Source organism: Chelonia mydas, chromosome 3, assembly GCF_015237465.2.
Source record: "Chelonia mydas isolate rCheMyd1 chromosome 3, rCheMyd1.pri.v2, whole genome shotgun sequence".
Taxonomy (NCBI): Eukaryota; Metazoa; Chordata; order Testudines; family Cheloniidae; genus Chelonia; species Chelonia mydas.
In genome coordinates, this window is record NC_057851.1 from 99,034,974 (window position 1) to 99,060,568 (window position 25,595).

At 41.7% G+C, this 25,595-nt stretch overlaps 1 protein-coding gene across 1 annotated transcript in view; it reads right to left on the bottom strand.

Moving 5' to 3' along the window:
- Positions 1-1,296: 1,296 nt before the first annotated feature.
- The window catches only part of SLC2A12 (solute carrier family 2 member 12), a 37,447-nt gene continuing 13,148 nt past the window's right edge, over positions 1,297-25,595 (bottom strand). Inside the window, 4 exon segments of the mRNA XM_007058048.3 lie at positions 1,297-3,903; positions 3,906-3,996; positions 6,760-6,892; positions 9,849-9,971. Of these exon segments, the coding sequence (XP_007058110.2) occupies positions 3,844-3,903; positions 3,906-3,996; positions 6,760-6,892; positions 9,849-9,971 (407 nt within the window). The 3' untranslated portion in view covers positions 1,297-3,843.

Here is a 25,595-nt window from a genome sequence, read left to right on the forward strand (position 1 = left end):
ACTTCTTAGTAATGGAAAAATGTTGACAAATTGGCAGCAAATTATCCATCAAGTAACAAGAATGATTGAAGGATTGAAGTGGATGACTTGGGGGGAAAAATAATTTGTCCAAAGCTGCCTGACTGGAATACGATACTGATAATTCTCTACAAGTGTAACCATGAAGAGGGCTTAGAGGTCTGTCTGGGTAGAGCTCAGTGCAGGATCAGTGCCTGTCAAAGGCTAGCTGGCCCTTTAAGGGGGAGAGGGGGTCAGCTCAGCTGCACCTGTGATGCAGTAACTATTCTCCTGCTGATCCTGATTGGTGGCTTGATTGCAATTATTGGACAGCTGGGAAAGGAAGGCTGACAGAGAGAGAGAGAGATTGGGGGAATGTACCTAGAAGATTGAGAGTTCCCTCTTTTTGAACTAAGTCTGATAGAAGTTAGGTAGCAGGATAACTGGGAGAAAGCTGTAGGAGGGAGGTAGCTTCTGTGGTGGGCCTTGAAATAGGAGTTAGAGTCTAAGAGAGGTAGCCTTGGGACTCCATGTTCAGCTAAGGAATGGCGCCTAAGGGTAATTTAAGAGGGATGAAAAATTGAGCCTAAGGGGGATAGAAGCAGTTTAAGTTCATGGTGTTAGTTGGAATTTGTCGGGAATTCTAGAGTAGACACCTGGAAGCCCCTTCCTTGAAAAAAGGGTGAACCTAGAGAGGCCAGGGAACATGGGAAGGTAGAGACGGTCTGAGGCTGTGAGACAAGGAGTGTAAGGATGACAGAGACCAGAGTCAGGGGCTGAAGACCTAATACAAGGTCACGGAATAATTTATTGGTAGGACTTCCTGTTACCCCTGGAAGGGGAGGAACTATAAGTGACCTGGCTAGAGAGCTGAGTCATGAGAAGAAGTAGGGCTGGAGTGGTGTTTGGCAGGGGGTTCCAGGTGATGAGAGCCTGCTACCCAATCCTGAGCCATGAAGGAGGTCTGCTGATTGGGGAGTCACTCTCCTCCAGTTCCAAAAAGATAAAAATGAGAAAAGCAGTTGCACGTGGAAGCCCAGAGAACAGCCTCATATAAAGAATAGAACACTGTTGCATTACATGTGGCCCAAACCTTCTTTTCTAAAAGTACATTTGTGCAAATGTCTAGGAGCAACAGGAATATTCTGTGACTTTGTTTATTGTCACTGTATTTTTTTAACACTGCAGCGTTTGCAGCCCTAACACAATATTTTGCTAATGTCTGAGAAAATGAATCTGTCTCTTTGCTTTTCGGTCTGGTGTGTGTTTAACACACAAACAAAACATAAAACATAACAGCGTAGATTCTTTATTATCCAAGTGGTGAGAAACACAAAATAAACATGGTATAAACAGTACACTATAAACTTTAATATTCTTCTATTTCAATAGTCCAAAGTGGAGAATTTAATACAGGGAAGGACACTAGTATTTTTAAATGATTAACCGGCCTATACTGCCTTAAGGGAAGGAAAATTCAGGCTGACTTACGGTATGGCCAACCCTAAGAGTTTGAAAATCATGAGTCTGAACCAAAAATTTCCTGAGACTTTCAAAAGGTGAATAAATTATGGGTTTTGGCCTGCTCTCTGGCTTTTGCACACCCCCTTGCCATCTTCAAAGTGTGTATAACAATGGCAGGTTGGAAATTCAAACTGAAATGCATAGAAAATGTATGTGTGCACACACATCCTGCTCTCCTGGATTCCACTCTTCTCTAGCCCCCCCACTTCTTAGCGTCGCACTGCCAAACTCCAGCTGCCCCACAATTCCTCCCCTCTAGGCTCCAACAGCTGCCTTCTGGCTCCAGCCTACAGGTGAGGCTCCTACCTCTATTAACTCCTCCTTCCTGCACTGTAGTGCTATTGGAGGGAAAGGGGGAGTTTGAGGAAGCTGCTGCTGAGCTCAGTAGAAGGGATGGGTTCACCCTGTTGTGCTGTACCTGCTCTGGAGCTCTGCCCCACTCAGAGAGCACAGCAATACCTCTGTTCTTAGCAGTGACTATAGCTCTAGTCAAAAAGGGAAACTGCAGATGACTCAGGCAAAATTCTTGATCTGTCTGATTGATCAGAATTCAGCCCAAAACTGACACGCACGGTAATGTGAATATTGACGACAGCAGTGTCAGGAAAAGATGGCCAGCCATGAGATCTTACCAGTCTCTGGAGCAACGATCTAAGGGATTTGCTGGAAGCTCCAGGGCCTGTGTCCTTTAAAACAAGGAAAGCTCTGGAAAATATCATGGTATTAAAACTCCACTGTTGGCAGGAGGATGGACTACAACTGATACTTCCTGTACAAAAAGATTGGGTAGGGTTTTGATGTCAGTTCTCTGAGAGATCAGGCTGTAGCCCTCCAGAGCATGCAGGATAAGGTGAAGCTTGATCAGTAGGCTCACATCCTGAGGTAGCTAAATTCCTAATAGCTGCTAGTCAATTGTATCTTTGACTCTTGTCTAGCTTTTCTATGGGATTTGAACTTCGTATTCAATTCTTTAATATATGCACTTCTTGAATCCTTAATGGAAAGCTTAATTGCCATAGAACCTATAGCCTGAGTAGGCCTATAGCTTTGGCCAGATGGGTTGGAAAATTACAGTTCCTCTTGTGCAAAAAAAATCTGTTTTTTCAATGAGATGAGAGTAGTTAAAGCAGTGCCAGATTTCTTGCCCAAAGTTGCATTAAAATATCAACTGAAGGGATCATTTCTGATTCCTTGACTAAATCCTGGTCATGAGGAGAAGAGGTTCCACTGTATGGTTGCAGTGAGCCATCAGGATTTCCCTAAAAAAAAAGACTTGATACCCATCTGTTTGGGTGACTTATTTGTCTTCTAAGAGCTCACTCTACAAGAACATTCATGACCTTCTAGGCAAAGAGAGTAGAAGTCTCTCCACTTGAGCTGTCCAGAGTAACCACCATGTCCACTCCATTTATTTTTGTTGAGTACTGGAGGCTGCATTTGGTGACAGCTACAGCTTGATATTTCAGTACAGCAGTACAGCCAGTTAATTATGGTCACCACTGAATACAGATTGAAATCCTATGTGTCTCAGCATGTAAGAGGGCACTGGAAAATGGCAACTTGTGTTCCGCTGATTTGCTTTTTCCAAGTACTCCTTTAGCAGGTACCAGCCCAGATAGCATCTCAAGTCTAGAAGTTCAACAACGTAGCTTTAATTGCTATTGCTGCTGTTTTAAAAGTTAATCAAGCTTATTGCTCAGCAAAGCAACGGACCATGAGCCAACTAGTGCCTAATGAAGGGTGAGTGGTGATTGTTTGGGGAAGATCACTTTCATGTTCCTGACTCTGGAATAACTAAAGTAGACAGTGAAATCCAATCCAAGTTTCACACAAGACCTTGTGCATGCTGGGGCCAAGAGTGCTGAGAGAGTCATGCAGACTTCTAGCATGGCCAGATGTGAATACAGTAATAAAGCTGCTAACTGCTAACTGCACTGCACAGATTCTTCCTATTATATATTCCAGTCTAATGTGACCTGTGCTGCAACACAAAGTGATCTGGGAGTCAACTCTGATTGTTCCTGTCTCCAGTTGCTAGGATAGAGGAGATATCAATCCCTTCCATCTCCCTGAGGGTCCCCACAAGTTGAAGAAGTTAGGAGTGTGGCTATCCCTATTTAAATATTGTAATTGTTTTATTTAAATACCCATTCACCTCCCCTATTTCAGAGGTGGGTTAATTTGGAGGTGAGGAATGTTGGCTTTACTTATTTTAAGCCATTTTAATAAACTTTAAACTACAAAAATCTTAAATGTTTTTCTTTCAGTGGCAATATAAAGCTACTAAAGAATGGAATACAGACTAAGTGTTGTGTAGTAGTGTCAATATTGTAGAAACTGTCTCGATTGCCCTTGGACAAATATCCTTCTCCAGTCTAGTAGAATGGCTCATGATGATCTCTCTTGGGAAGTTCTGTAGGCACTAGTTTCTCTCTACGTTGGCCCATCCAACAAATGGAGCTCTTTGTATACTTCCTGAAAGAGAAGAAACACTTAGCATTCAATCACATGGTCAAAGTTTGTTCTCCCCTTGTAAATATTTCTACCTCTTTGGCTAATTCAGTGACACAGAAATAAGTTTTGATTACAGCTGGTCACATAATGCACAATCATTTGCTAGTAATACATTCAACAACTGCTGCAAGGATTTGTTGAGTAGATTTATTCAATAAACAGTTTTTACAGCTTATCACATAAAACATTATTTGCTGAGTTTCAGAGTAGCAGCCGTGTTAGTCTGTATTCGCAAAAAGAAAAGGAGTACTTGTGGCACCTTAGAGACTAACCAATTTATTTGAGCATAAGCTTTCTCACTTCATCGGATGCAGTGAGCTGTAGCTCACGAAAGCTTATGCTCAAATAAATTGGTTAGTCTCTAAGGTGCCACAAGTACTCCTTTTCTTTTTATAGATATCTTTGGAGCTTTGAAGAGAAAGACATGGTCCCATGAACTGTGGGAGCATGTTACCCTACTTCTCCACTAGGTGGCAGTTTTGGCTTACCTTTTTTTTTCTTTTTAAATTGGAATTAGATGGAGAAAGGAAAATACTTTGTTATGCCATGTGTAACAGACACTTGGATGTTGCTAGCTTTGATCTTTGCAATGATTCTTTCTCTTTCTGCAGTTTGTTTAATGATAGAGAAGAATGGTGAGAGCAAAGGAGACTGAGTCCTTAAATCTTGTCCAATAAATATGTATTCCTCAGACTGGTAGTCAGCAACTACCTTATTGTATTCTCAAGGAATTCATTGATTTTTAAAGTCAGATGGGGTCACTACGATCATCTAGTCTGGCAACAGAATTTCACCTATGAATTCCTACAGTGGAGGGAATTATTCTTTCCTCTATGTAAGTGAACATTTTCAAGCCAAATCACTTCTGGTTGAACTACAGAGTATCTTTAGAAAGACATCCATAGAATCATAGAATCATAGAAGATTAGGGTTGGAAGAGAGCTCAGGAGGTCATCTAGTCCAACCCCCTGCTCAAAGCAGGACCACTCCCAACTAAATCATCCCAGCCAGGGCTTTGTCAAGCGGGGCCTTCAAAACCTCTAAGGATGGAGATTCCACCACCTCCCTAGGTAACCCATTCCAGTGCTTCACCACCCTCCTAGTGAAATAGTGTTTCCTAATATCCCCCACTGCAACTTGAGATCGTTACTCCTTATTCTTTCATCTGCCACCAATGAGAACAGCCAAGCTTGTCTTGATTTAAAGACTCCAAGGCATAAAGAATCTCCCTTGATAAGTTTCTCCAATAGCTAATTACCCTCACTGTCAAAAATGTCTTATTTCTTATAAGAATTTTTCTCATTTCAACATCCAGCCAATGGAACTTGTTATATCCTGTCCTTCAAATTAGTAGTACCTAGTGAAGGGGCATAGAGCAGCAGCAGAGATGGGATAGCAACAGTCTACTCAAATTCAGATAATGGTTGATTTGATTAGCCAAAAGAATCCTATGGGACCAGGATTTCACCAATAAAGACAATAGCAAAATTCCCATTGACTTCCGTTGGGCCAGGATTTTACCCTATGACATCTGTAACTTGACCCCATAAGAATTACGGTGGTCAACTATCTTTTTCTGTGAGTTCCCTACCCCTTTTTCCATGATGTTGGACTCCTTTGAGGCTGATCTTCATTAAAGCAGCCAGCTGGTGTAGCTAAAGGCTTCTCACCATCAGCGGAGTGAGGCCCTGAAGCAGCCTTCCAACTGGAGTAATGGGACAAACAACTGAACTAGTTTTTAAAATGGAGCTTGATAAATTTGTGAACAGGCTTATATGATTGGATTCCCTATGAAGCTTCTGACCCAGGAGGTCCTTTGCAGTCCTGTGCCCTATGTAGGGTTGCAACCCATCTCGAACACTTCAGGAAAGTCCTGAGTTTTACACCTCAGTCCTGTGTATCCCTGTTTCATGGGACACACACAAAAATTAGCGCACTGTTAAAAGGCATCAGTTAATTTCTGATCAGTGAAGCTCCTACCTAAAGAATGTGGATACAGCATATAAATACTATAGAACTGTAACTTTGTGCCCCTATGAGATTTGGGGGTTCATTGTTAAATATGGAATCACATAGGACCTTCTCTGCTTATGCATTATGGAAGGGAGCAGATGGAACTCCATCAAATAAAGGATGGTCAGAATGGGCCAGGCAGAAGGAAAATGTGCAAATATCCTCATTCCCATGTAGCCATCTAACTCCACTATTGCTATGCCGGAGTTTGCCTTACACAATTGAGTAGGGACATACACAAGACTTCCTGGTAGGTCTTTTTTGGTGAGATTTCCCCAACAGATCTGCAGACCTGAGCAATTTGGAAGGTTCTTTCAGATCAGAATTTGTGTGTGCTTAAAACTCATCTGAACCTCTGAAGCTTTGAGGTCCTCCCCATCATTAAAGGATAGATTCACTAGTGCACTCTTCCTCTTTTGTTCTGATACAAAGCAGCTGGAGTGTACTGGGAGAACCTGAACTCTAGTTTAGATACTCTTACTGTTTACTTATTCATCACAATGAAGTTGATAGTGGGAGACTTTAATCCTCTTTTGGGGCCTGGTCCTTCACCATTGAGGAGTTTGCCATTGACTTCAGTGAATGAAGGAACCCTCAAGGAGTTTGATCTTGCAAGCAAACCCAAAGTAACTTTCTGTTTATTAATCTGGCAGTAAAAGGCCACAAATTAACTGGGAGTGTGGTGGGGATGCAAATACACTTGATACTTACTGTTTAGCTAGGTCCATGGATATTTGCTCTAAAGAGTATCCCTTTGTCTCTGGTATAAACACAATGATGAAAGCCAGTGATGCTAGACTCATTATTGAGTAAATGAAACACACCCATGGCAGACCAATTAGGTCTATAAAAGAAAAAAATATGTTTTGTTAGTATTACAAAAGAGTTTTTTAAGGCAGTCCCATTGAAATCAGGGTTGACAGCATTGAGCCCTCGTATCTGTAAGTAACTGTTATGCCACAAGGAAAACTTATATTTTTAATTGTGCCTGGTGCAGGGGTTCCGGAACAATGTGCATCGTGGGGGTGCTGAGAGCCATTGAACCCAACTATAAACCTTGCATATAATGGAAGGAAACCACTTCAAGTCAGGGGATGTGGCAGCATCCCCAGGACCCCTAGTTCTAGCCTTGTGCAAGCAAACTAAGAAACCACAAATAGAATTCAGCAATGCTCTACTGGCTTGACTTTTAACTGCTATCCCCCGATAGCAGGTCTGGTAACCACTGGTGCTGGTCTGAAAGTTCAGAGGCTCTTTGAAATTCCTCCAACGTGTATTTTTGATGTGAACATGTTATGAAGCAAAAAAAACATATTTCACACAGTTGTAGTTGCCAGTTCTAACTAATCCTTTCGTGCTGGCAGTTTCCAGTACTTCCACTGCTGACAGTCCACTCTGTGCCAGTAATGGATCTAGGTGTTAACTCCTGTTGGTTCCAGTGAATAACCAGGTTTTGAAAATACATTTGGAACAATGGAGAATACAAGAGATACAGAGTCACAATCTCCTAGCATCTGTCAATTTGTGTCATGAGCTGAAAGTTAAGGCTGACACTCTGGGCTGTATTGTACGCTCAGATATGCAAGTACAACTCCTGTTTGATTCAGTGGAACCTGAATGCACCTTCAGTCTTTTGCCTGAAGACTAACAGCCAAATTTTGCCTGCCTGTGTAAATCCAGACTAACTCCACTTTTGCTAGTCAAATTCTTGTGGATTTACACTCATTTAAGTGAACAGAATTTGGCCTGAAATTTCTCTTGAGTTTTAACCAGGGAAAAGCAAACTATTTTTCCTTACCCTGTTTTAAGTCTGGATCGTACCTCTTCTTGATAACCTAATCTCAGCACTCCATCTAACATTACTGAACTCTACCAGACCTGCAGCGAGTTCCAAGATAATCAGCTGAGAGCTGACTCTGCTTCTGCTGAACTCTAGTAGAGCTGGTTGAAACTCTGTTCTGCAGGAAATTCTGACATTTGGAAATTTGTTTTTGTTTGAAATGGTCTAAAACCAAAACATTTCTAAACTCTGGTGAAATCAAGTTCTGGAAATAAACTGTTTGAGGTTGATCAAATCATTCTTATTTTGTTACATTATAATTTATAAACAGTCTTTTATTTTTCAAAACAAAAAAACATAACATTTCATTCTGATAAGGTTGAAACAATGTTTCAGCCTTATCAAAACACTTTTTTCCATTTTTTTTCTAAACAGAACTTCATCAAAATTGAAAGTTGGCAGGAATGTGTAAATTTTGATTAAATGGAAAAACATTTCACTGGAAAATTTTCAAAAAGCACTACTCTAGAGTAAAACTTCCATTAACTTCAAAGGAAACAGGATTGAGTCCTAACTGTTATTTGTATAGCTTATTAGTGAAGAGGTCTTTGATAGCCCGAGTAAGAGACCTGTTGCCAGATTCAGAGGTAGTACAAGTTAGTCTCTTAATCTGAATCCATTATGCTTCCTCAGGCATATTTACCCACTACTTACTGGCGTGTGAGCGGAAGGCAATCAAGACTGCAGATGAAGTCTAAACTGATCTAGTGTACTCTCTGTGCGGTCTGGAACACGCACCAGCAAATCACCTCTGAATTTGGCCCTTGCATTTTATTTCTAACATTTCAGAGATTATGTTGTCCATATGGGAAAGATTCATTATGCCTGTGATGCAGAGGTGCATTGGCAGTTCACTACTGCATCAGCAACTCTTGTCAGGCCTGAAAAACTCACTACACCTCACACATTGCTGTCATAGTGTTTATCTGTAAAGAATGTTGTGTGAGATATCAAATGAAAGCTGGTGATACACTGGTCATTAATATCATTGTGAAACATTAACATTGTGTATTAACACTATAGGAGGAATTATGGATACTTACTGATATTAAGCTTTAAAATCTGTAACCAAAGGGTGAAACAGGTTTTCTTCCAGACAAGAGGGAGAACAGTTATCTCCCTCTTTCTGATATAAATTGAGCATGGTGATGCCAGAACCATTGGACAGTTCATTTTGTGTTGGAGGTAAACAGAAGGAGCAAATTAACATGAGGATGAGAAATCAGCATAGGAAGACACTGGAGTCTGATCCCCAGGGGTTCATCCTGACTAGTGAAAAGGACCAACTTTGGGGAATATAAGGAGAAGCAAAAATAAGCTTTGATTATCCAACACTGAGGGGACAAAGAGGTCAGTGCTCTTTGTAACCATGAATGGTGGATCCATGAACGGCGGGTTGTTGTCACTAAGAAATGGCTGTAGTTGAGAAGTCTGCCTTAGACAAGGATTGAAGCCCATTAAGTTTGTCACTAGAAAGTGTGATAATACTTTTGTTTTATTTGTAACCATTGTCTGTGTATTATCTCTGCTTAGTATCACCTAAATTTCTGTTCTTGGTTAATAAACTTCTCTGTTTCATCGTAAGTACATCTCAGTGCTGTTGTGATAAATAGCATGTGAATTCCTGGTTAAATCAAGCCTCTTTAGAGCCAGCGCACTTCGTAATTTCTGTGAGCGTCCAGTGACGGGTTAGATGCTGAAGGGAGATGCTTCTGGAGTGTTCAGGAACTGAAGAGCACCAAGGGTTAACCTGCAAGGCAAAGTTAGGACTGGCAGAGTCCTGAGGGATCTGTGGGGCTGGCTAACCAACTGGAGTGGCAGGAAAGTTTAACATCAACAGTTCCCTTTTATGATGAGAGACAGGGCTAACAGGATGACATACAGTGCTAGACACCCTGAGAATGCATCACAATGCCCGGTAATGGGCATATACACTCAAGAAGAAACAAAGAATTCTTACCAGTTACAGTCAAAAATGTCAAGGAGATGAGGAGATTTATACCCCAGTTCAAGCTAGAGGTGAAAGCCATGGCCCGTCCTCTGATCCCACCAGGGAAAATTTCACTCAGCACTAGCCAGGTCACTGAAAGGAAGGGGAAAAAAGACATTATTCTTGAAAGGATGCCTGGGTGCCTAAAATTAGGGACATAAATCCACAATTAGGCACCTGAATGAGTGACCTTATTTTGTTTTGTGGTGCTGAACACCAGCAGCTCCCACTGGACCAAGGCCTGAACTCCAAGCTGTGTGTGGTACCTTAGTCATGTGACTCACATTCAGCCAATAAAATGCCTGTCAACTGCTGTACTATAGGGTTTTCAGGGGCAACCCAACACTAGAACAATGTTTTCCTGCTTCAAGCGTGTGCATAACACTACGTGTCTGAAAAGTGTGAGGCAAGGTTTGACAGTGCTATCCCTCCACAGCTGAATGTGAAAGAGGGAAATGACTAAACCTCTCTCTCAGAATACAGGTTAACGTATGTGGAGGCAGCGAGAGAGAGTACCCGTTGGTTTGTGAGCAGTACTGCATGTTATGTAGAATTATGAATACCTGCCAAAAATACAGCAAGTTTGCTATTCCAGCCATATGCTATATATGTAAGTTTTCTTTCCTCTTGAGGTAAAGGTAGATATGATTAATATATTTCTATTCTTGTTTTATGAGTGTCTTGCCTTTGTCTTATATATAATATTATATCACTCTAATATCCATGTATACATAAAGCCAAATTCTGACTTCATTTACACACAGTGATTTTAATTGGATTGCACAGGTGGAACTGAAGACAGAGTCCTGATCTTTGGCTGTGCTGTGGCTGCTTTATGCTTCATACCCCTAGGGCAAAGTGATCCAAAAACTGGTTTAGCCAGACACAAGAGGAGAACCCCAGTGAACCCTAAGCCCACCTGTCCCAAGTAAGACTACTAGGCCTTTCCTGTGCCTTGACAATTCATTGTTGTCATAACAGATCCTTTAGGTCATTGGCAGCAGAGCATAACTTAGATCAGCCGGAGGATGGTGATAGCTTATGCAGGAGGAGTGGACAACATCAGGAGAGCACACAGGTGGGGCACAGGCATCTAAAGGTTTTTGGTCACAGCCATGACTCTGGACCAGAACTGGGCCCTTAATGATTTTCTTTCTGTAGAACACTAAATGCTTGTTTCCTGTTCACTTACACTAAAATCACTGAAAATTACAATTTTAAAATAGAACATTGCCAGTGCTTCCCATTGGGCCGTACGCCACACCAAGTATGACTAAAGGGTTCCTGTTTGGCAGGGGCAGAACTCATTACACCACGGCAGTGACAAAGGTGGGGAAAAGAGAGACATTTTTGGGAGGAAAATGTGGATAACCTGCACTTTGCTGGCTCCGAGTGGTTGGATTTAGTATCCAGGAGAAGTAGAGAAATATAAGCCACTCCTCTTGTCTTTGTAGTTTAAGGAATAACTCCACTGCCACTCGTGACGTGTTGGTCAGAGCGAGCAGCGTGCTGATCAACAGTTTGGGATCCATTCCTGCAGCTGAAGAGGCAGGACGCGCAGGACACAAACCGTTGAAAGATGGTGCCAAATGCGGACAGAAGCACACGGATTGCTGGGATGTGAAGCAATGCATCATGGGGCATTGGGACAGGACGCAGGATGCCCCGCAACTCCCCTCTGCCTTCCCACAAGTCTTAGCGGCAGAAGAGAAACAGGTGCTCTGTGGGACAGCTGCCCAGAGTGCATCACTCCAAATACCGCTGCAAGTGTGAACACGCTATTGCACAGGCAGCTGTCCGTGTGAACACACAACAGTGGTTTCCCTTCAGTGCTCTCTGAGCAGCGCTGTAACTGCTGGCGCTGTAACTCTGCCAGTGTAGACATGCCCTAATATGTTCTGTCCATCTTTTCCCCTAATCTGAATAGTAAATAATGAACGATTCTTGGCTTTTGACACCTCTCTGGAATCGCAATCACCGTTTGTCCTTTTGCCAAGAAGCAGCAGCTGCAGGAGGCACAAAGGGGCTGTATTTTCCTCTTGGGATACCAGTAACTAGGTGTCAGCTTCTGTTTGTCGTCATAATTAATACTGAGAGCTGTGACTCTAGTCCCCATGCAAAGCTCTGAAAATCTAACCTGCCTATCTCTAAAGCCACTTCTGCAGAGTAACTGACTGCTTCACCTGCACTCGCTTCAGCAGATATGTTCAGCACTGTAACAATAAGCCCAAACCGCAACTCTGGGTCAGAAAATAATGCCCCTCCCCCACCACGTACAGCATTCCAGCATTGTTTCAAGTGTGCATTATAGTAATAATCGCCCAGCATACATCTGGACAGTCCTTGGGTGGTGTGCATTCTGCAGAGAGCACAAAGCTGTGATTTTTCAACTTGAGTGTGAGCCGAGGAGTAACGGTAAGAATAGGGGGTGCATCGACACTGAAGCTGAAGGTGTAATTTCCAGGTAGGGGAGAGACACATCTGCTAGCTTTGATTGAGCTAACATGCTAAAAATAGCAGTGTAGCCGTGGTGGTGCAGGTGAGGAGAGGGGCTAGGTGCCCGGAGTACAGTCCCAGCCAGGATCCTAGGCACTTACTTGGGTGACTAGTCCATCCCATCACCTGTGCTGCCATGGCTCTGCTGCTATTTTTTGCGCACTAGTGCGATCAAAGGTAGCACATGTACGTTTACCTGTGGTGGGAATTGTGCCTTCAGCTTGAGTGTTGATGCAGCCTAAGCGTGAGCCTCTGAGCTGAGGGCTAAGCCCTGTGCCTACTGAAGTCAAAGGGAAAGTCTCTCATGGATTTCAGATGAGCTTTGGGTGAGGCCTAAGTGAAAATATGCCTCAGCCCCTGTGTGTTCTCTCACTTACACTCAAGCGTGGAGTGCAAAACAAAACAAAACAAAAACAAACCACACCAAACAAAACCACACACCAGGGGCGGGTGTGGTAAAAATGAGCATATCTGAAGAATTACATGGCTTTAAGTGTGATCCTCAATCCGCAAATGAGGCACTTGACTAAGAAGTCCCCTCTCTGACCTCACTCCTGCTAGTACGCAGAGTGGCTGCACAGCCGTGCTTTCAATGAGAAATTGGGCTTGTGCATTCAGCTCGTGTTTTCCCTTCCTGCACCTGTGTTGTGCAGAATTAAGTCCTTGATGGACAGAATTAAAAAGAAGAGTACTTGAAAGAATTCAGGGTTTTAGCAGCATAAATTGTGAGAAGAGATTAGGCGGATTTACAGTTTAGAAATGAAAGAGTAGAGGTATGCAAGACTGAAAGGAATGGAATGGTCTGTTAGCAACAAGAGGTCCAAACTGAAGATAAGAAGGGGATTATCCCATAAGCAATGTCAGCAGAATATCTGTAGGCAAAGGGTGCTTAGAGATGCAACAAACTTTCAAAGTCAAGGAGAAAAATAAGCGAGCAAATAAAACAGCAGGCACGACACTGAAACTGTGCAGAGAAGCAGTGAATCAGAGGGTGCAGCTAATGAATGAAGTTTGCTCTGAGGGCAAACTCTCCTTAGGTCTTTCTCCAGCTGGACTCCTGGCTCTAAGCATTTCCAAAGAGTTAGATGATCAAGTACTTTGCAGCGAAGGACATCTCCACATTTTGCTAAACTACCTGGGGCCAGATGCTTCTCTGCTTACTCTCAAAAAATAGTATGCTATTTCACAGGAATTTCCACCGATTTCAATGGGACTTTTTGCAGAGTAAGATACAGGCCTTTGGAGTACATGTAATGGGGTCTAGATTGAACATGTAGCTCTGTGACTCTGAGGGCCTGTCTACATGAGGAGATATACTGGTATTATACCTCTACAGTTATGCCACTTTAGCTCCCTGTGCAGACACTCTTATTCTGGAATAAGAGACTTTTCTAGTTTAGTTTATGCTGCTTTCAAAGAGTGAGTCACAATTCCTTCCCTGGCTTGCCTTTATTTCCCCCTTGGAACAAATCAGATATTGCCCATACTGGTAGCACTTTACTTCTACCCATTCCCTCTCCTTCTCCAGTTGCTCCTCCACCATCTAAATGGATCCGTGTTGGGATCCAGGAAGTACTGGTAAAGGACCTCCCCCCAACCTAAGGGGAGGATCCACAGGTCCAGGATTCCAAGTGATTACGGGGGACAACTAAAGATATAACAGGAATGGGAGTGAGGTCACACAGCTAAACGAACCTTTTTCTTCTGAGGCAGATAAAACATACTGTGGAAAATCACTCTTGTAAATTGTGTGGTGAGCTTACAGCCATGTGACCCTCATTAACATCACCCGGTACAGTGTTTTGACACTGACCCCAGAGAATTTGATTATTTACAAATACTTTAGCAGCAACTTCGGAGAAGGACAACAAAGATTGCTAGAAGTATGCTGAGGCTTACAAACAAACAAGTGCAAAAGCTAGGAATGTTTAAACTTGAAAAAAGGCAGAGTTAGAGGCAGTTGTTTTATTCCAAACCAGAGAAGACAGTTAAGATGCATGAATAATGGGAAGAAATTCTATGGCCTGTCTTGTTTAGGAGGTCAGACTAGATTCTCATTATGGTCTCTCCTGGCCTTAAAATTTGTGTAAATGAACACAATCCTCCTTTTTGGCTCTATCCCCATACTATGACAAGAGTGGTCACTCAAGATTAATAATCAGTAAATATGGAACAAGTGAAAGGATATATTACTTTGCCTGTAATCAACTATTAGAATTCATAGCTGTAAAAGAACATCAAGTCAAAAACTGTGTCTAGATTTGAAAAAGGACTGCATTTAATTACCATTGGTAAGACTAGCAAGCTAAGACAAGGGTAATCAAATGTCATGCCTCAGTGTGTATCCCAACTCTTTGGGAGATCAGGAAATAAACATTTTCCCATGTACCTCATTCTACCGTTTTCCAGGTGCTTTGATGTTTTGCGTATCTTATTTCTGCTTTCCTCACATGAAATGGGCATTAGCTATTGCTGGAAGCAGGATACCAGAATTGATGGACCAATGGTCTGGACTGGTGAGGCAAATTTTAAATTCACTTTTTTTCCCCTTCTGCTATGATAAATTCTGTGGGCCAAATCCTGGAAGTCACATATGGAAGACAATCAGGATTGTGGAAAACAGTGTTCAAGTCCTTAAAATAATTAGTCTGTGTCCAAACCATGAGCATCAATGATACGGAAATAAGCTGAGCAATAATATAAGCATCCTTTGCGGAGCCCTCTTCTGAACTAAAATATGTACTTCTTCCTCATTCCTCCTTCTGTCTGCTCCTCCAATTCATGTTAAAACAGAGCAGTTAAACATCCCTGTTAGAACCCATGACCTCTTTTCTGTGTGCTAGATACTTGATACAAATTGTAGCAACTCTAGTGTCTTTGGGAAGCAATACAATATTCTTTTTCGAATATATTCAGTTATATGTAGAAGAAAAAGAATATTCATGAATGTGGATTGCTTCCTGATAAAATTTCCCTATAAAATTCCCTATAAAATCCCTATAATATTCATGAATGTGGATTGCTTCCGGATAAAATTTCCCTGTAAAATTCCCTATAAAATCCCTATTAAAATTTCCCTATAAAATTCCCTATAATATTCATGAATGTGGATTGCTTCCCTATAAAAGGTGATTACTGTTACGTAAGAGCAGGTCTGTTCTATAGGAACATAAAAATTGCCATCCTGCATCAGGACTCAGCTTCACTTAGACCGATATCCTGTCTGCAAACATGGCCAGTACCAGATGCTTCAAAGGAAAGTGTAAGAACCCTCGCAGTAGACAGATATGGGGCAATTTGCCTCCCACATCAGGTTTCATCCTAATCTCTAATAGAGATTGATTTAAACCCTGAAGTATGAGGTAAAGGTTCTCTCTGTAACCTTACTACACAATCTGTTTCCTTTTTGTTCTTGCCCATGTCGGCATTCATGTTGCTCCATCAACAAACAGCCCACTTGGCAGGCAAGCACACAAGAATGAAAAAATAAGCTTCAATGGAAAATTGCTTAGAGTAAGTCACATACTGTAGCTTAAGAAATGCCTTTCTTATTAAAATGGGGAATATGTATTTCTACTTGTGAGTGTTTGTTCTGAATATTGAATCTAAGATAATCCTTGGAGGCATTTGCACAGGAATGGCCATAGAAGCCAGAGGCTCTAATTCATAAACAAGTTATGCACAGACTACTCAGGATTATTGCATATTTCAGTCCAGAAAAGTATGGAGACAAAAAAATACACAACTTGGGTGGCTGAATGTACCTGCTTTTCTAGTACAGAAGACAGGGTACATTCTACTCCTGAGGGGACCGCAGAACAGAAATGACTGCTGATTGAGACCCAGGAACAGGGACAATTCTAGTTTTATGCTTTCAAACAGAAAGTGTATTCTTTTAACAGGAAAAAGTATGAATGTTTTTGATGTTTCCTTCCTATGAAGTGAGGTTGTTCAGGGCATATCTGTTCTTGATTGTCTTCTGAGCATCTCCCTTTCAGGTTTGATCCTACAAGTCCCACTGAAGGCAAGGTTCTGTACAAGGAAAGTTTGTAGAGTTGGGCCTGATATGGGCAATACTGCACATGCCTTTTTATTTTTTCAGAAAAGCCCATGTATATATTCCCCATATATTGTCACATAGTCACATTGAATGAGTTAGATCTTTCTCACAGTTGCACTGCTGTAAATCCAGACCCACCTTCTGAGTCAGTTACTTTGGAGCCTAAAGCCCCAATCCGGCAGACAACTCTATTTGTGTTGGCTTCAGTGGAACTACTCTCATGCTTTAAATTTAAGCCCTCGCATGTTTTCAGGATCAAGGCCTCATACAGCAAAATGCAGCAGCAGGATTGAGCTAACTTCATATGCCACTAAAATGCTCTTGGCATTTGTTTCCTTGAAAAACATGCCCCCTTGAACTCTCTACTTTGGATAAGCTATAAACTTGTGACTTTTTAAAAAACATACTTTTTTGGCATCAAGCACCTTGTCACCTTACAATACTTGATATGATGTGTTTATCTTTGCCGGTGAAATCTAGTAATGTGTTTGCATTTAGCATCCTATTGAATTAAAATTGCTCTGGGCTTTTGTACTAAGCCTGCACAAGATCAAGGAAGTTCTGAAATACCATCTTCCCAAGTGTAGAAACTGGACTGTGTTGAATTTGACACACTTTTAAAAAGCTTTTTCACACAATGACCACATACAGACGTGCTCCAGTGAATGTCAAGTGAAATTAATGTAAACCCTTTACTATGATAATCAAAGGCCACTATTTACTGCATATTTGAATGTAACATTTGACCTACATTACATGAAGGGCAAATGTTAAATTCAAACATACAGTAACTAATAGCGGCCTTTTGATAGCAGATAAAAGGTTCTATATTTTTATTTGTGTGCTGCCTGGCAAAGGAAAATGTCACCGTCACATAAAAATAAAATGTTAGAATGAATTGTTATTACAATAATATATATATGAATGAGATGGTCTGCATGCATTTGTAAAATTCATTCGACATGAGTTTGGGTCAGTGGCATTACTGTTGCTGCTACTAAATAAGATTCAGCATATATGTAGTGCTTTGCCTCTCCAAAACACTTTGCACATGTTAGCTAACCAGGTCCTACTCCTCTCAGCCCCTGCGTGCACCTCCTGCACAGCTCCCTTACATGCAACCTCCCACTTTGCACAGTGGAACTACACGGGTTCTGCTCCTAAGTAGAGCTCTATGGCCTAGCAATATGGAACTGGATTTGCACCTACCAGAGGCCCTGCTTATGCAAGATACTTAAGCACATGCCTAACTTTAAGCACAAGTAGTTTCATTGAAGTCAATGGGATTACGCAAAGCTTAAAGTTACTTACGTACTGTGCTGAACTGGGGTCAGAATACCTAACATTATAGCATCAAGTTTTAATCCATTGTACTGAAGGTCTTTTATAGATATAGGCAGCTAGCCTCAATCCTCATCAATTTTCTTCTCACAAAGCCAAATTCTCCCCTTTGTTACATGTGTGTACTCCATTGACTTCAGTGGGGTTACAGGGAGAGCAGAATTGGGTTTATGCTCTCAACATGCAACTCATTTGTTTGGAGGTAGCTAAAGGCTTAATCCTTTAGGGCGTTGAGCACTTCAATCTGATCTAGCAAAGCACTTCTTCCAGGTTTAAGTTTAAGCACTTGAGTGGGCCCTTTGAAGTCACTGGGAGGGACTACTCCTGTGCTAAAAGCTGGGCACCTGCTTAAGTGATTTGCTGAATTGGGCCAGACTACTCAGCACCTTGCAGAATTGAATCCTAATTGAACAAAGGGAAAACTCTGGAATCTCAGCATTTTTTAAAAAATTATTTCTATGAAATTTTTCAGTACTCTTATGCACAGATTAAGTAAATCTCTGTCTTGCTATAAAATAAACAGTACTTAGTTATTCCATCACATTGGCTCAGATTAATCTATTTTAAGGGCAGTTTAGAAAACTCACACTGCTCTGTGATGTTTATAATTCAGCTTCAGACTACCTAAGCATAATTCAAACTAGCTGGCACTTTACTTGCATCAAGCAGTCTATGAAAATTCAAACTGAATGCTGGCAGATGGATGGTGTTCAATCCAGAGCAAGGGTTTTCTCTTGTGTTTTGGCACCTGCGCTCACTACACTGCAGCCTATCAGCCTGTGGACATTATATGAAATGAAGATTTAGTTGGGGATTGGTCCTGCTTTGAGCAGGGGGTTGGACTAGATGACCTCCTGAGGTCCCTGATGTTCTGTGATTCCATTGAATGCATCCGATGAAGTGAGCTGTCGCTCACGAAAGCTTATGCTCAAATAAATTTGTTAGTCTCTAAGGTGCCACACATCCTCCTTTTCTTTTTGTGATTCTATGATTCTATGAAGACTACATGTGGTGTTATTTGAATAGCACATGAACAATGAATTGGATAAGTTCTATCTGCATCAAATCCAAAACAACATCAGTGTAGTAGAGCAGAGCAAACTCTCAAATGACTCTGCTGTACATGTTGGCTATGCTATGAACCTCAAAATAAAAAGATGAATCAGTTGTTTTTTAGGAAAAAAACCCTAAAATATGCCACTTTTTCATTTTGTTTGAACATGAGGGTTTCTATCCTGTAAACCAGCAGTTCTCAAACTGTGGGTCGGGACCTGAAAGTGGGTCGGGATCCCATTTTAATGGGGTCGCCAGGGTTGGCTTAGACTTGCTGGGGTCTGGGGCCGAAGCCCAAGCCCCACTGCCCAGGGCTGAAGGTGAAACCCAAGGGCTTTAGCCCTGGGTGGCGGGGCTCAGGTTACAGACCCCCTGCCTGGGGCTGAAGCCCTTGGGCTTTGCCCCCCCTCCCCTCCAGGGCAGTGGGGCTTGGGAGGGCTCAGGCTTCGGCCCCCCCTCCTGGGGTCGTGTAGTAATTTTTGTTGTCAGAAGGGGGTCGCAGTGCAAATGAAGTTTGAGAACCCCTGCTATAAACCGATTAAACACATGTTTTCCAGGTTTGAGCATTCTGGCTCTAATCCAGCAAACCACTTAAGCACATGATTAACTTTAAGCGCTTTGCTCTTTTTTAAGTCATGTAAACGCTGGACATTTTATTTATATGAACTGTAAGGTAAGATCATGAAGAGTCTGTAAAACTTATGAACTCATAAATACAATGCTTCAAACAAATGTGCAAGGGAACACTGTAGCATGACTGATTAACATTAAATGTATGTGCACTATAAACAAATATAGTAAATTGATGTCTTATAAAAGCTTGAAATGTTACTTTGTCTAGTGTCAGAGATATTGATGAGAGCTGTAGCACACACATCTTCTACCAGTGTCTTCCAATCTATTGTAAGGCCATGTGGCTTATGCTATTTTGTAGCTGAATAATATCCAACTAAAACAACTGCTGAGAGGAATGGGTTATGTTTAGAGATGGGCAAAATTTTAAGGCTGAAACTTTTTTCACTGAAAAATGCACACTGGGGTTGTCTGAAACATTTTGTAAATTAATGTCAAATTTGCAGAATCGTTTCGGTCAGGAAAAACCCCCTGAAAAAATCAAAACATTTCATTTTGACATTTTAAAAAAATGTTTCAATTTTTTTATTCAAAATGACTTGTTTTGAATGTTGTTTTATTTTTAAAAGCATTAATGGAACATTTCATTTGATCCAGACAAATATTTTTCAACTTTGCACAGCTCTAATGATGTTGCAAGTGACACTGCATCCTCACTCACTTATTTTCGTTACCAGATTTTCCAATTTCTTGAAGGAGACGCGATGTCCCCATTAAAATTTGATCAAAGTTGGGTTCTGCAGCAATGTTAGGGGTGGAGGGAAATAGTGTCTTGATCATAAATATGGGCATGGTGTATCACTCTTGTCATCACATCAGTGGGTTGATCAAAGCCAGAAGTGAAGCTGGCTATTTTGTTCTGTTTTAAATTTGCATGAAGTGTTTGAAGGGAATATGCTAAAGAAATGTACAAAACAAGACACTTAGCATATTCAAACCATGTAACAAGTAAATCTAATGATTACAGATGTGCAAAATGCAGTGGGCCAATATTATCCCTGATGTAACTCCAATGACTTCAGTGGAATTACTGCAAGGATCATGGTTTCAGTTTGCAAGGGCATGTCAGTATAGCCAGATACTTGTTTTTTTTGGAAGTTAATTATTCTAAACCACATGAAAACACATGAGGTGTGTGTCCCCACTGAAGAGGACTACTACAAAATAGTAAAAAGCTGGATGGGGATTTGTCCCCTTCATTTCCTTCAGTGGTTAATATTTCACTGCTTTGACTAGATTTCTACATACACACATACTGCCTCCTGCATCTTGCCTTAAGTCTTTGGATTTACATAAGCTCAAAAACTCCCAGCAAAACTCATCCAAAACTGACATTTCCAGATTAAGCATAAATTATCTAGGTTTCACCCAGAATTTGGCTTCTATCTCATCTGAATTTCAACCCATTCTTGGTGAGTTTGGCAAAACTGGCCCAAAGTTGGGTTTGTAGCAAAACCTGATGCTAGCCATGTTTCATCCTGCTTTATTAGAAGTTTCACAGGCTTCTAGTAAACATTGGTCCTACATAGGGTATGTCTTCAGCCGAGAGTTAGGCTCTCACTGGGTTGCCCCTAATGTGGCTCCCATCCACGCACAAACCCTCTCATCAGAACTTAGTGGTGCTTTACATCCAGGCTACTGGCCTCTCCTGAGATATACGCTAAAACCCAAGTGGTTCTTACACTCAAACTAGTAACCCCCTTTCCCTTTGTGCCACGGATGTGGGCTAAATCATTGGAGTGCTGTTAATCCTTCAATGCTTTTCCACCGTTCCCTCTGTCTGCCCAGAAGGACAGACACGTTGTCCTACAATTCACTGAGATAGAAACAGAGAGTGGCTCAGCTTACTGCAGAATAAAGGACCATGAGATTCATAGATTCATAGATTCATAGATATTTAGGTCAGAAGGGACCATTATGATCATCTAGTCTGACCTCCTGCACAACGCAGGCCACAGAATTTCACCCACCACTCCTACAAAAAAAACCTCACACCTATATCTGTGCTATTGAAGTCCTCAAATCGTAGTTTAAAGACTTCAAGGAGCAGAGAATCCTCCAGCAAGTGACCCGTGCCCCATGCTACAGAGGAAGGCGAAAAATTTCCAGGGCCTCTTCCAATCTGCCCTGGAGGAAAATTCCTTCCCGACCCCAAATATGGCGATCAGCTAAACCCTGAGCATATGGGCAAGATTCATCAGCCAGATACTACAGAAAATTCTTTCCTGGGTAACTCGGATCTCACCCCATCTCATATGCCCCTAGAAGTCCTAGCAATACACATGGGTGAATGCAGCACCAGTGTGAGGAGACGGGGTATGTCCAAATTGCAGCTGGAAGCTGTATTTTCCAGTTTGAGGAAACATATCACACTAGCTCTGATCGAGAGAGCACACTAACAACATAAGTGTAGCTGTGGCAGTGGGAGGGGATAGCCACCCCCAGTACACACACATCCAAAATGCTAAGTAGATATTTGGCTAGCAGCAGCAGCAGAGGGAGGGGAGAGCCACCCAGGTACGTAGCTAGCATCTAGCACAGGTATGGAGCTATGAGACCCTCTCATCCCTTATGTTGGTCTCACTGTGCTTCTAATTTTAGCATGCTAGCTCATGAGAGCTAGCTCAGGCATGTCTCCAAAGCTGTGAATTACGTCCCAGCTCGAAGCGTAGATGAAACCTCAGTAACTCAGGTAAGGCTTTGCAGTGTGGCTGCTCAGACCTGAACTAAAGTAACCCTGGTGCTGACCACCCAGTTAGCTCTGCAGTGATGATATTAGTGAGCAAAAATCTTCTGTTCAATGCAAATTAATTTGAAAGGGCACTTAATGCAGTCCAAATAGAATCATTTTTATCTTACTGGGCCCATTGCCCAGCCACAGTAGCTAGGTTGGGTGCTCGGGAGATGGGTGGGCGTGAGTTTAGGAATCCTCTCTCCCTACAGATCAGCTGTGGTCTTGCTCCATGACCTCTATTGCAACACTGAGGCTGCACTGGACCTCCACATACTTCTTCCATGACGGGGTGGGGACAGAAAAGGGGAGGGTCCACGTAACTGCCTAGGCCCTCCCCTGTCCCCTATACCATACTCACAAACACTTTCTGCATGATAGGATGCAAAGGCCACTGTGAAATTGATCTCAACACTGCCCTTCCCCCGGTGCAGTGATTGCATTGCCATGACCTCTCCATAGACACAGAGGCATGAGTAGATCCCATTTGCTTAGCTATGCAACATCTTCTGACTCTAGAAGTTAAGGGGAAAAAGTGATGAACTGAATAATCAATATGTAATTCTGTTCTATTCTCCCAATGCTGAATAATGAATGGCTGATGTTAACAGAATGTCCATTTATTTCTTGGTGAAAATGTCAACTTGTGAACATTAGGCTTTATTAATTTTTTAAAAAGCCCACCCCCGAGAATAAAAACTTAAAATTGGCTTTGCCTCTGCAATTTTATAAAACTGCTTACTGGGAAATTCATTTTCCTCTGAAGCCCTGTAAAGGACGTACAATTCCACTCTCAGGATAAGGCTCCCAGATATCAATTCCCACGATGTAACTAATGATAACAAATACAAATATAGGGCCTGATCCTGCAAATGCCTACTTTGTAATAGATCTTCAATGGGAATAATCAAGGTAGTCAGCAGTACTTATCATAGTCAGTGTGTGCAAGATCAGGCCTCTGTAGTGTGTGTAGAGACAGAGCCAGAGGTGAGATTTTATTGAGAATGATATTTGGGAACAAAGGACCAAGTTCTCAGCTGGTGTAAATTAGTGCATCTCCATTGAAGTCAAGGAAGCTGCACTAATTTATACCAGCAGAGGATTAGGCCCCAAGTGTATTGCTCAACAGCCTAAAAGCCTCTACATCTGCAAAGAGAACAGGCTAAGATTTTACACTAGAAAGAGAAGTCATTTTGCGAAAGTATTTAGAGAACATGCTGTGGGGGTGGTGGTTACACACACGCACACACACATGCACACACATATATATATAACCAAAACGCAGAAAATTATTTATGCTCCCCTTCAATAAAAGCATTCCTCACCATAGAATAAGTGCCAAATGATGTTCCTAAACAGCAGAAAAAGTCCCTCCACCTATACCTTTTGGGAGAAGTGATCTGCATCTGGTGTTTCTATAACAGAAGTCAGTGTTGTCAGTTTCACAGCTTTACAAGCTGTGGGAAATGTGTAGATCTCATCTGGACAATTACTCATCCCCGCAATTTCAGAATCACGTGCAGAATTTCCTTTATCTGTGTTAGTTTTGCCATTGCCCCAAACTCTATCAGCTCTGTTCAAACTGTGAATTGCTCTTATGTCCATGGGTTTAATTTCACTTGTTGGAATAAATTCAGACCTTGCCATACATTCTGTGCTTTGTCCATTTTAGCAAGAGGCCACCAGGAACTGGTTATGGCTCCTGATAATCTGCCCTGGCCTTGGCCCTGCTTCAGGTTTGAGCTGGTTGAAGGCTCCTCTAACTTAGGCCAGCTAGGTACGGTCATCTACAAATCACGCACCAGTTGGCTTTAACTGTATTTCATGCTATGGCTATTCTCTCACTCTCCCCAAGCCTGAGACAACCCCTGGGCTGGAGGATGTGGGGTGGAATGCATAGGAGCTGGCTCTGCCAGCTCTTTTGTTTGTTTCTTTGTGAATTCCAGATGCTGGGAATATCCCCAGCAGGGGATTTACTGGAGTTTTCCATTCTCTTTGCACAGCATGAGCTTCAGTCCTAAGTGGCACAAAGGGAGCAGATTGGGATCTGATCCTTTGTAAACGGGTGCCATTCCATTACTCTTAGTGTGGAACTGTACACACTTGTATCAGGTCTGAAAGTGCCTGTATTGTTTGGGGGGAAAACACCAGGCTGATGTTGCATGTTTTTTGTTTTAGACGTGTTTTTAACCAACAGGATTATCACACTCAAATTCACGGGTCTCATTTAGGAAAATAATCTCATCATTAGGAATTTCCATTGCCTCAGTCTTACAAGTTAATGGTGACCAATGGAGGAGTTTACTTTTATTTACAACAAAGAACTTTTTATTTCTGTCCCCAAATGGTTATCACATCATAGATATGACTTACTTTCTATTATTCCAATTAATTTTCTTCCTTTAGTATGTGGCCATGAGCAGACACCCTCTATAGAAGACATTTGTTTCCTAGTCTATATTAAATACATTTTCACTATTGCATCCAGCTTTCAATATAGGCAATGTATCTGTGATCCATCTATGTACAGCATTAAACTCAACATCCCACTTCTGTTCTGTGTTCTGTTTTAAGGATAGTGTCATCTGTAGGCTCAGATTTCTAAAGTGCTAAGCGTATGGCAAGTTCTTATGCCTGAACATAGGTCCTGAGGGCCCACATCTCTTTGCAAACACTCACTGAAATCAAACAAGCTTCTACCTCACTCACCTTGCCTTTGCAGCTTCATGTTCACTATGGATTGATAATTATCTGCTGTGCAAGTTTTTTTGTTTCCTGATGAAGGGGACTCCTCCCCATTTGCCCTTTTTGAAATGCCAGATGTTGATGACAGAAGATAAAGAAGCCAAAGGTGTGTCAAGTATGTCTAACATCTGCACTTTAGTTAATAGGAGCTGATGGTGCTTATGTGAGCAGTGTCAGCGAGACAATGTGTGCTGTCCTGCAGTGTGGTGCAACACTGATTTATTGTGTTTGTAATATACCCTAATCATTGTCTGAAACCGAGTGTAAGCGAAAAGCTGGATCGCACTTCATCAAACTTAATGCAAAACAGAGAAATAAAGCTGCCCCTCTTATCTTGCAAAAGGGCTTGTTTATATAAATATACAATATATTGGAATTAAACTAGGACTAGACAGCTGCTCTCTTGTCTACAACTCTTTTATAATGCAAAAAGGCTTTAATCTATCTGTTTTCATTACGGTTGTGCCTGAGTGCTTTCATAAGCAGTAATAGACAGTAATATTTAGCAAATCAGTTCATTAGAAAATCTAATTGCTTCTAGTAATTTGGTAAAAAGAAGAAACCACTGAGGTACAAAAACAAAACAAAAAATGGCTACCAAGAAAGGCAGTAATAACTGGACCTCACACTAGAGCCAAAAGTCTTTGCACAGTAGGAA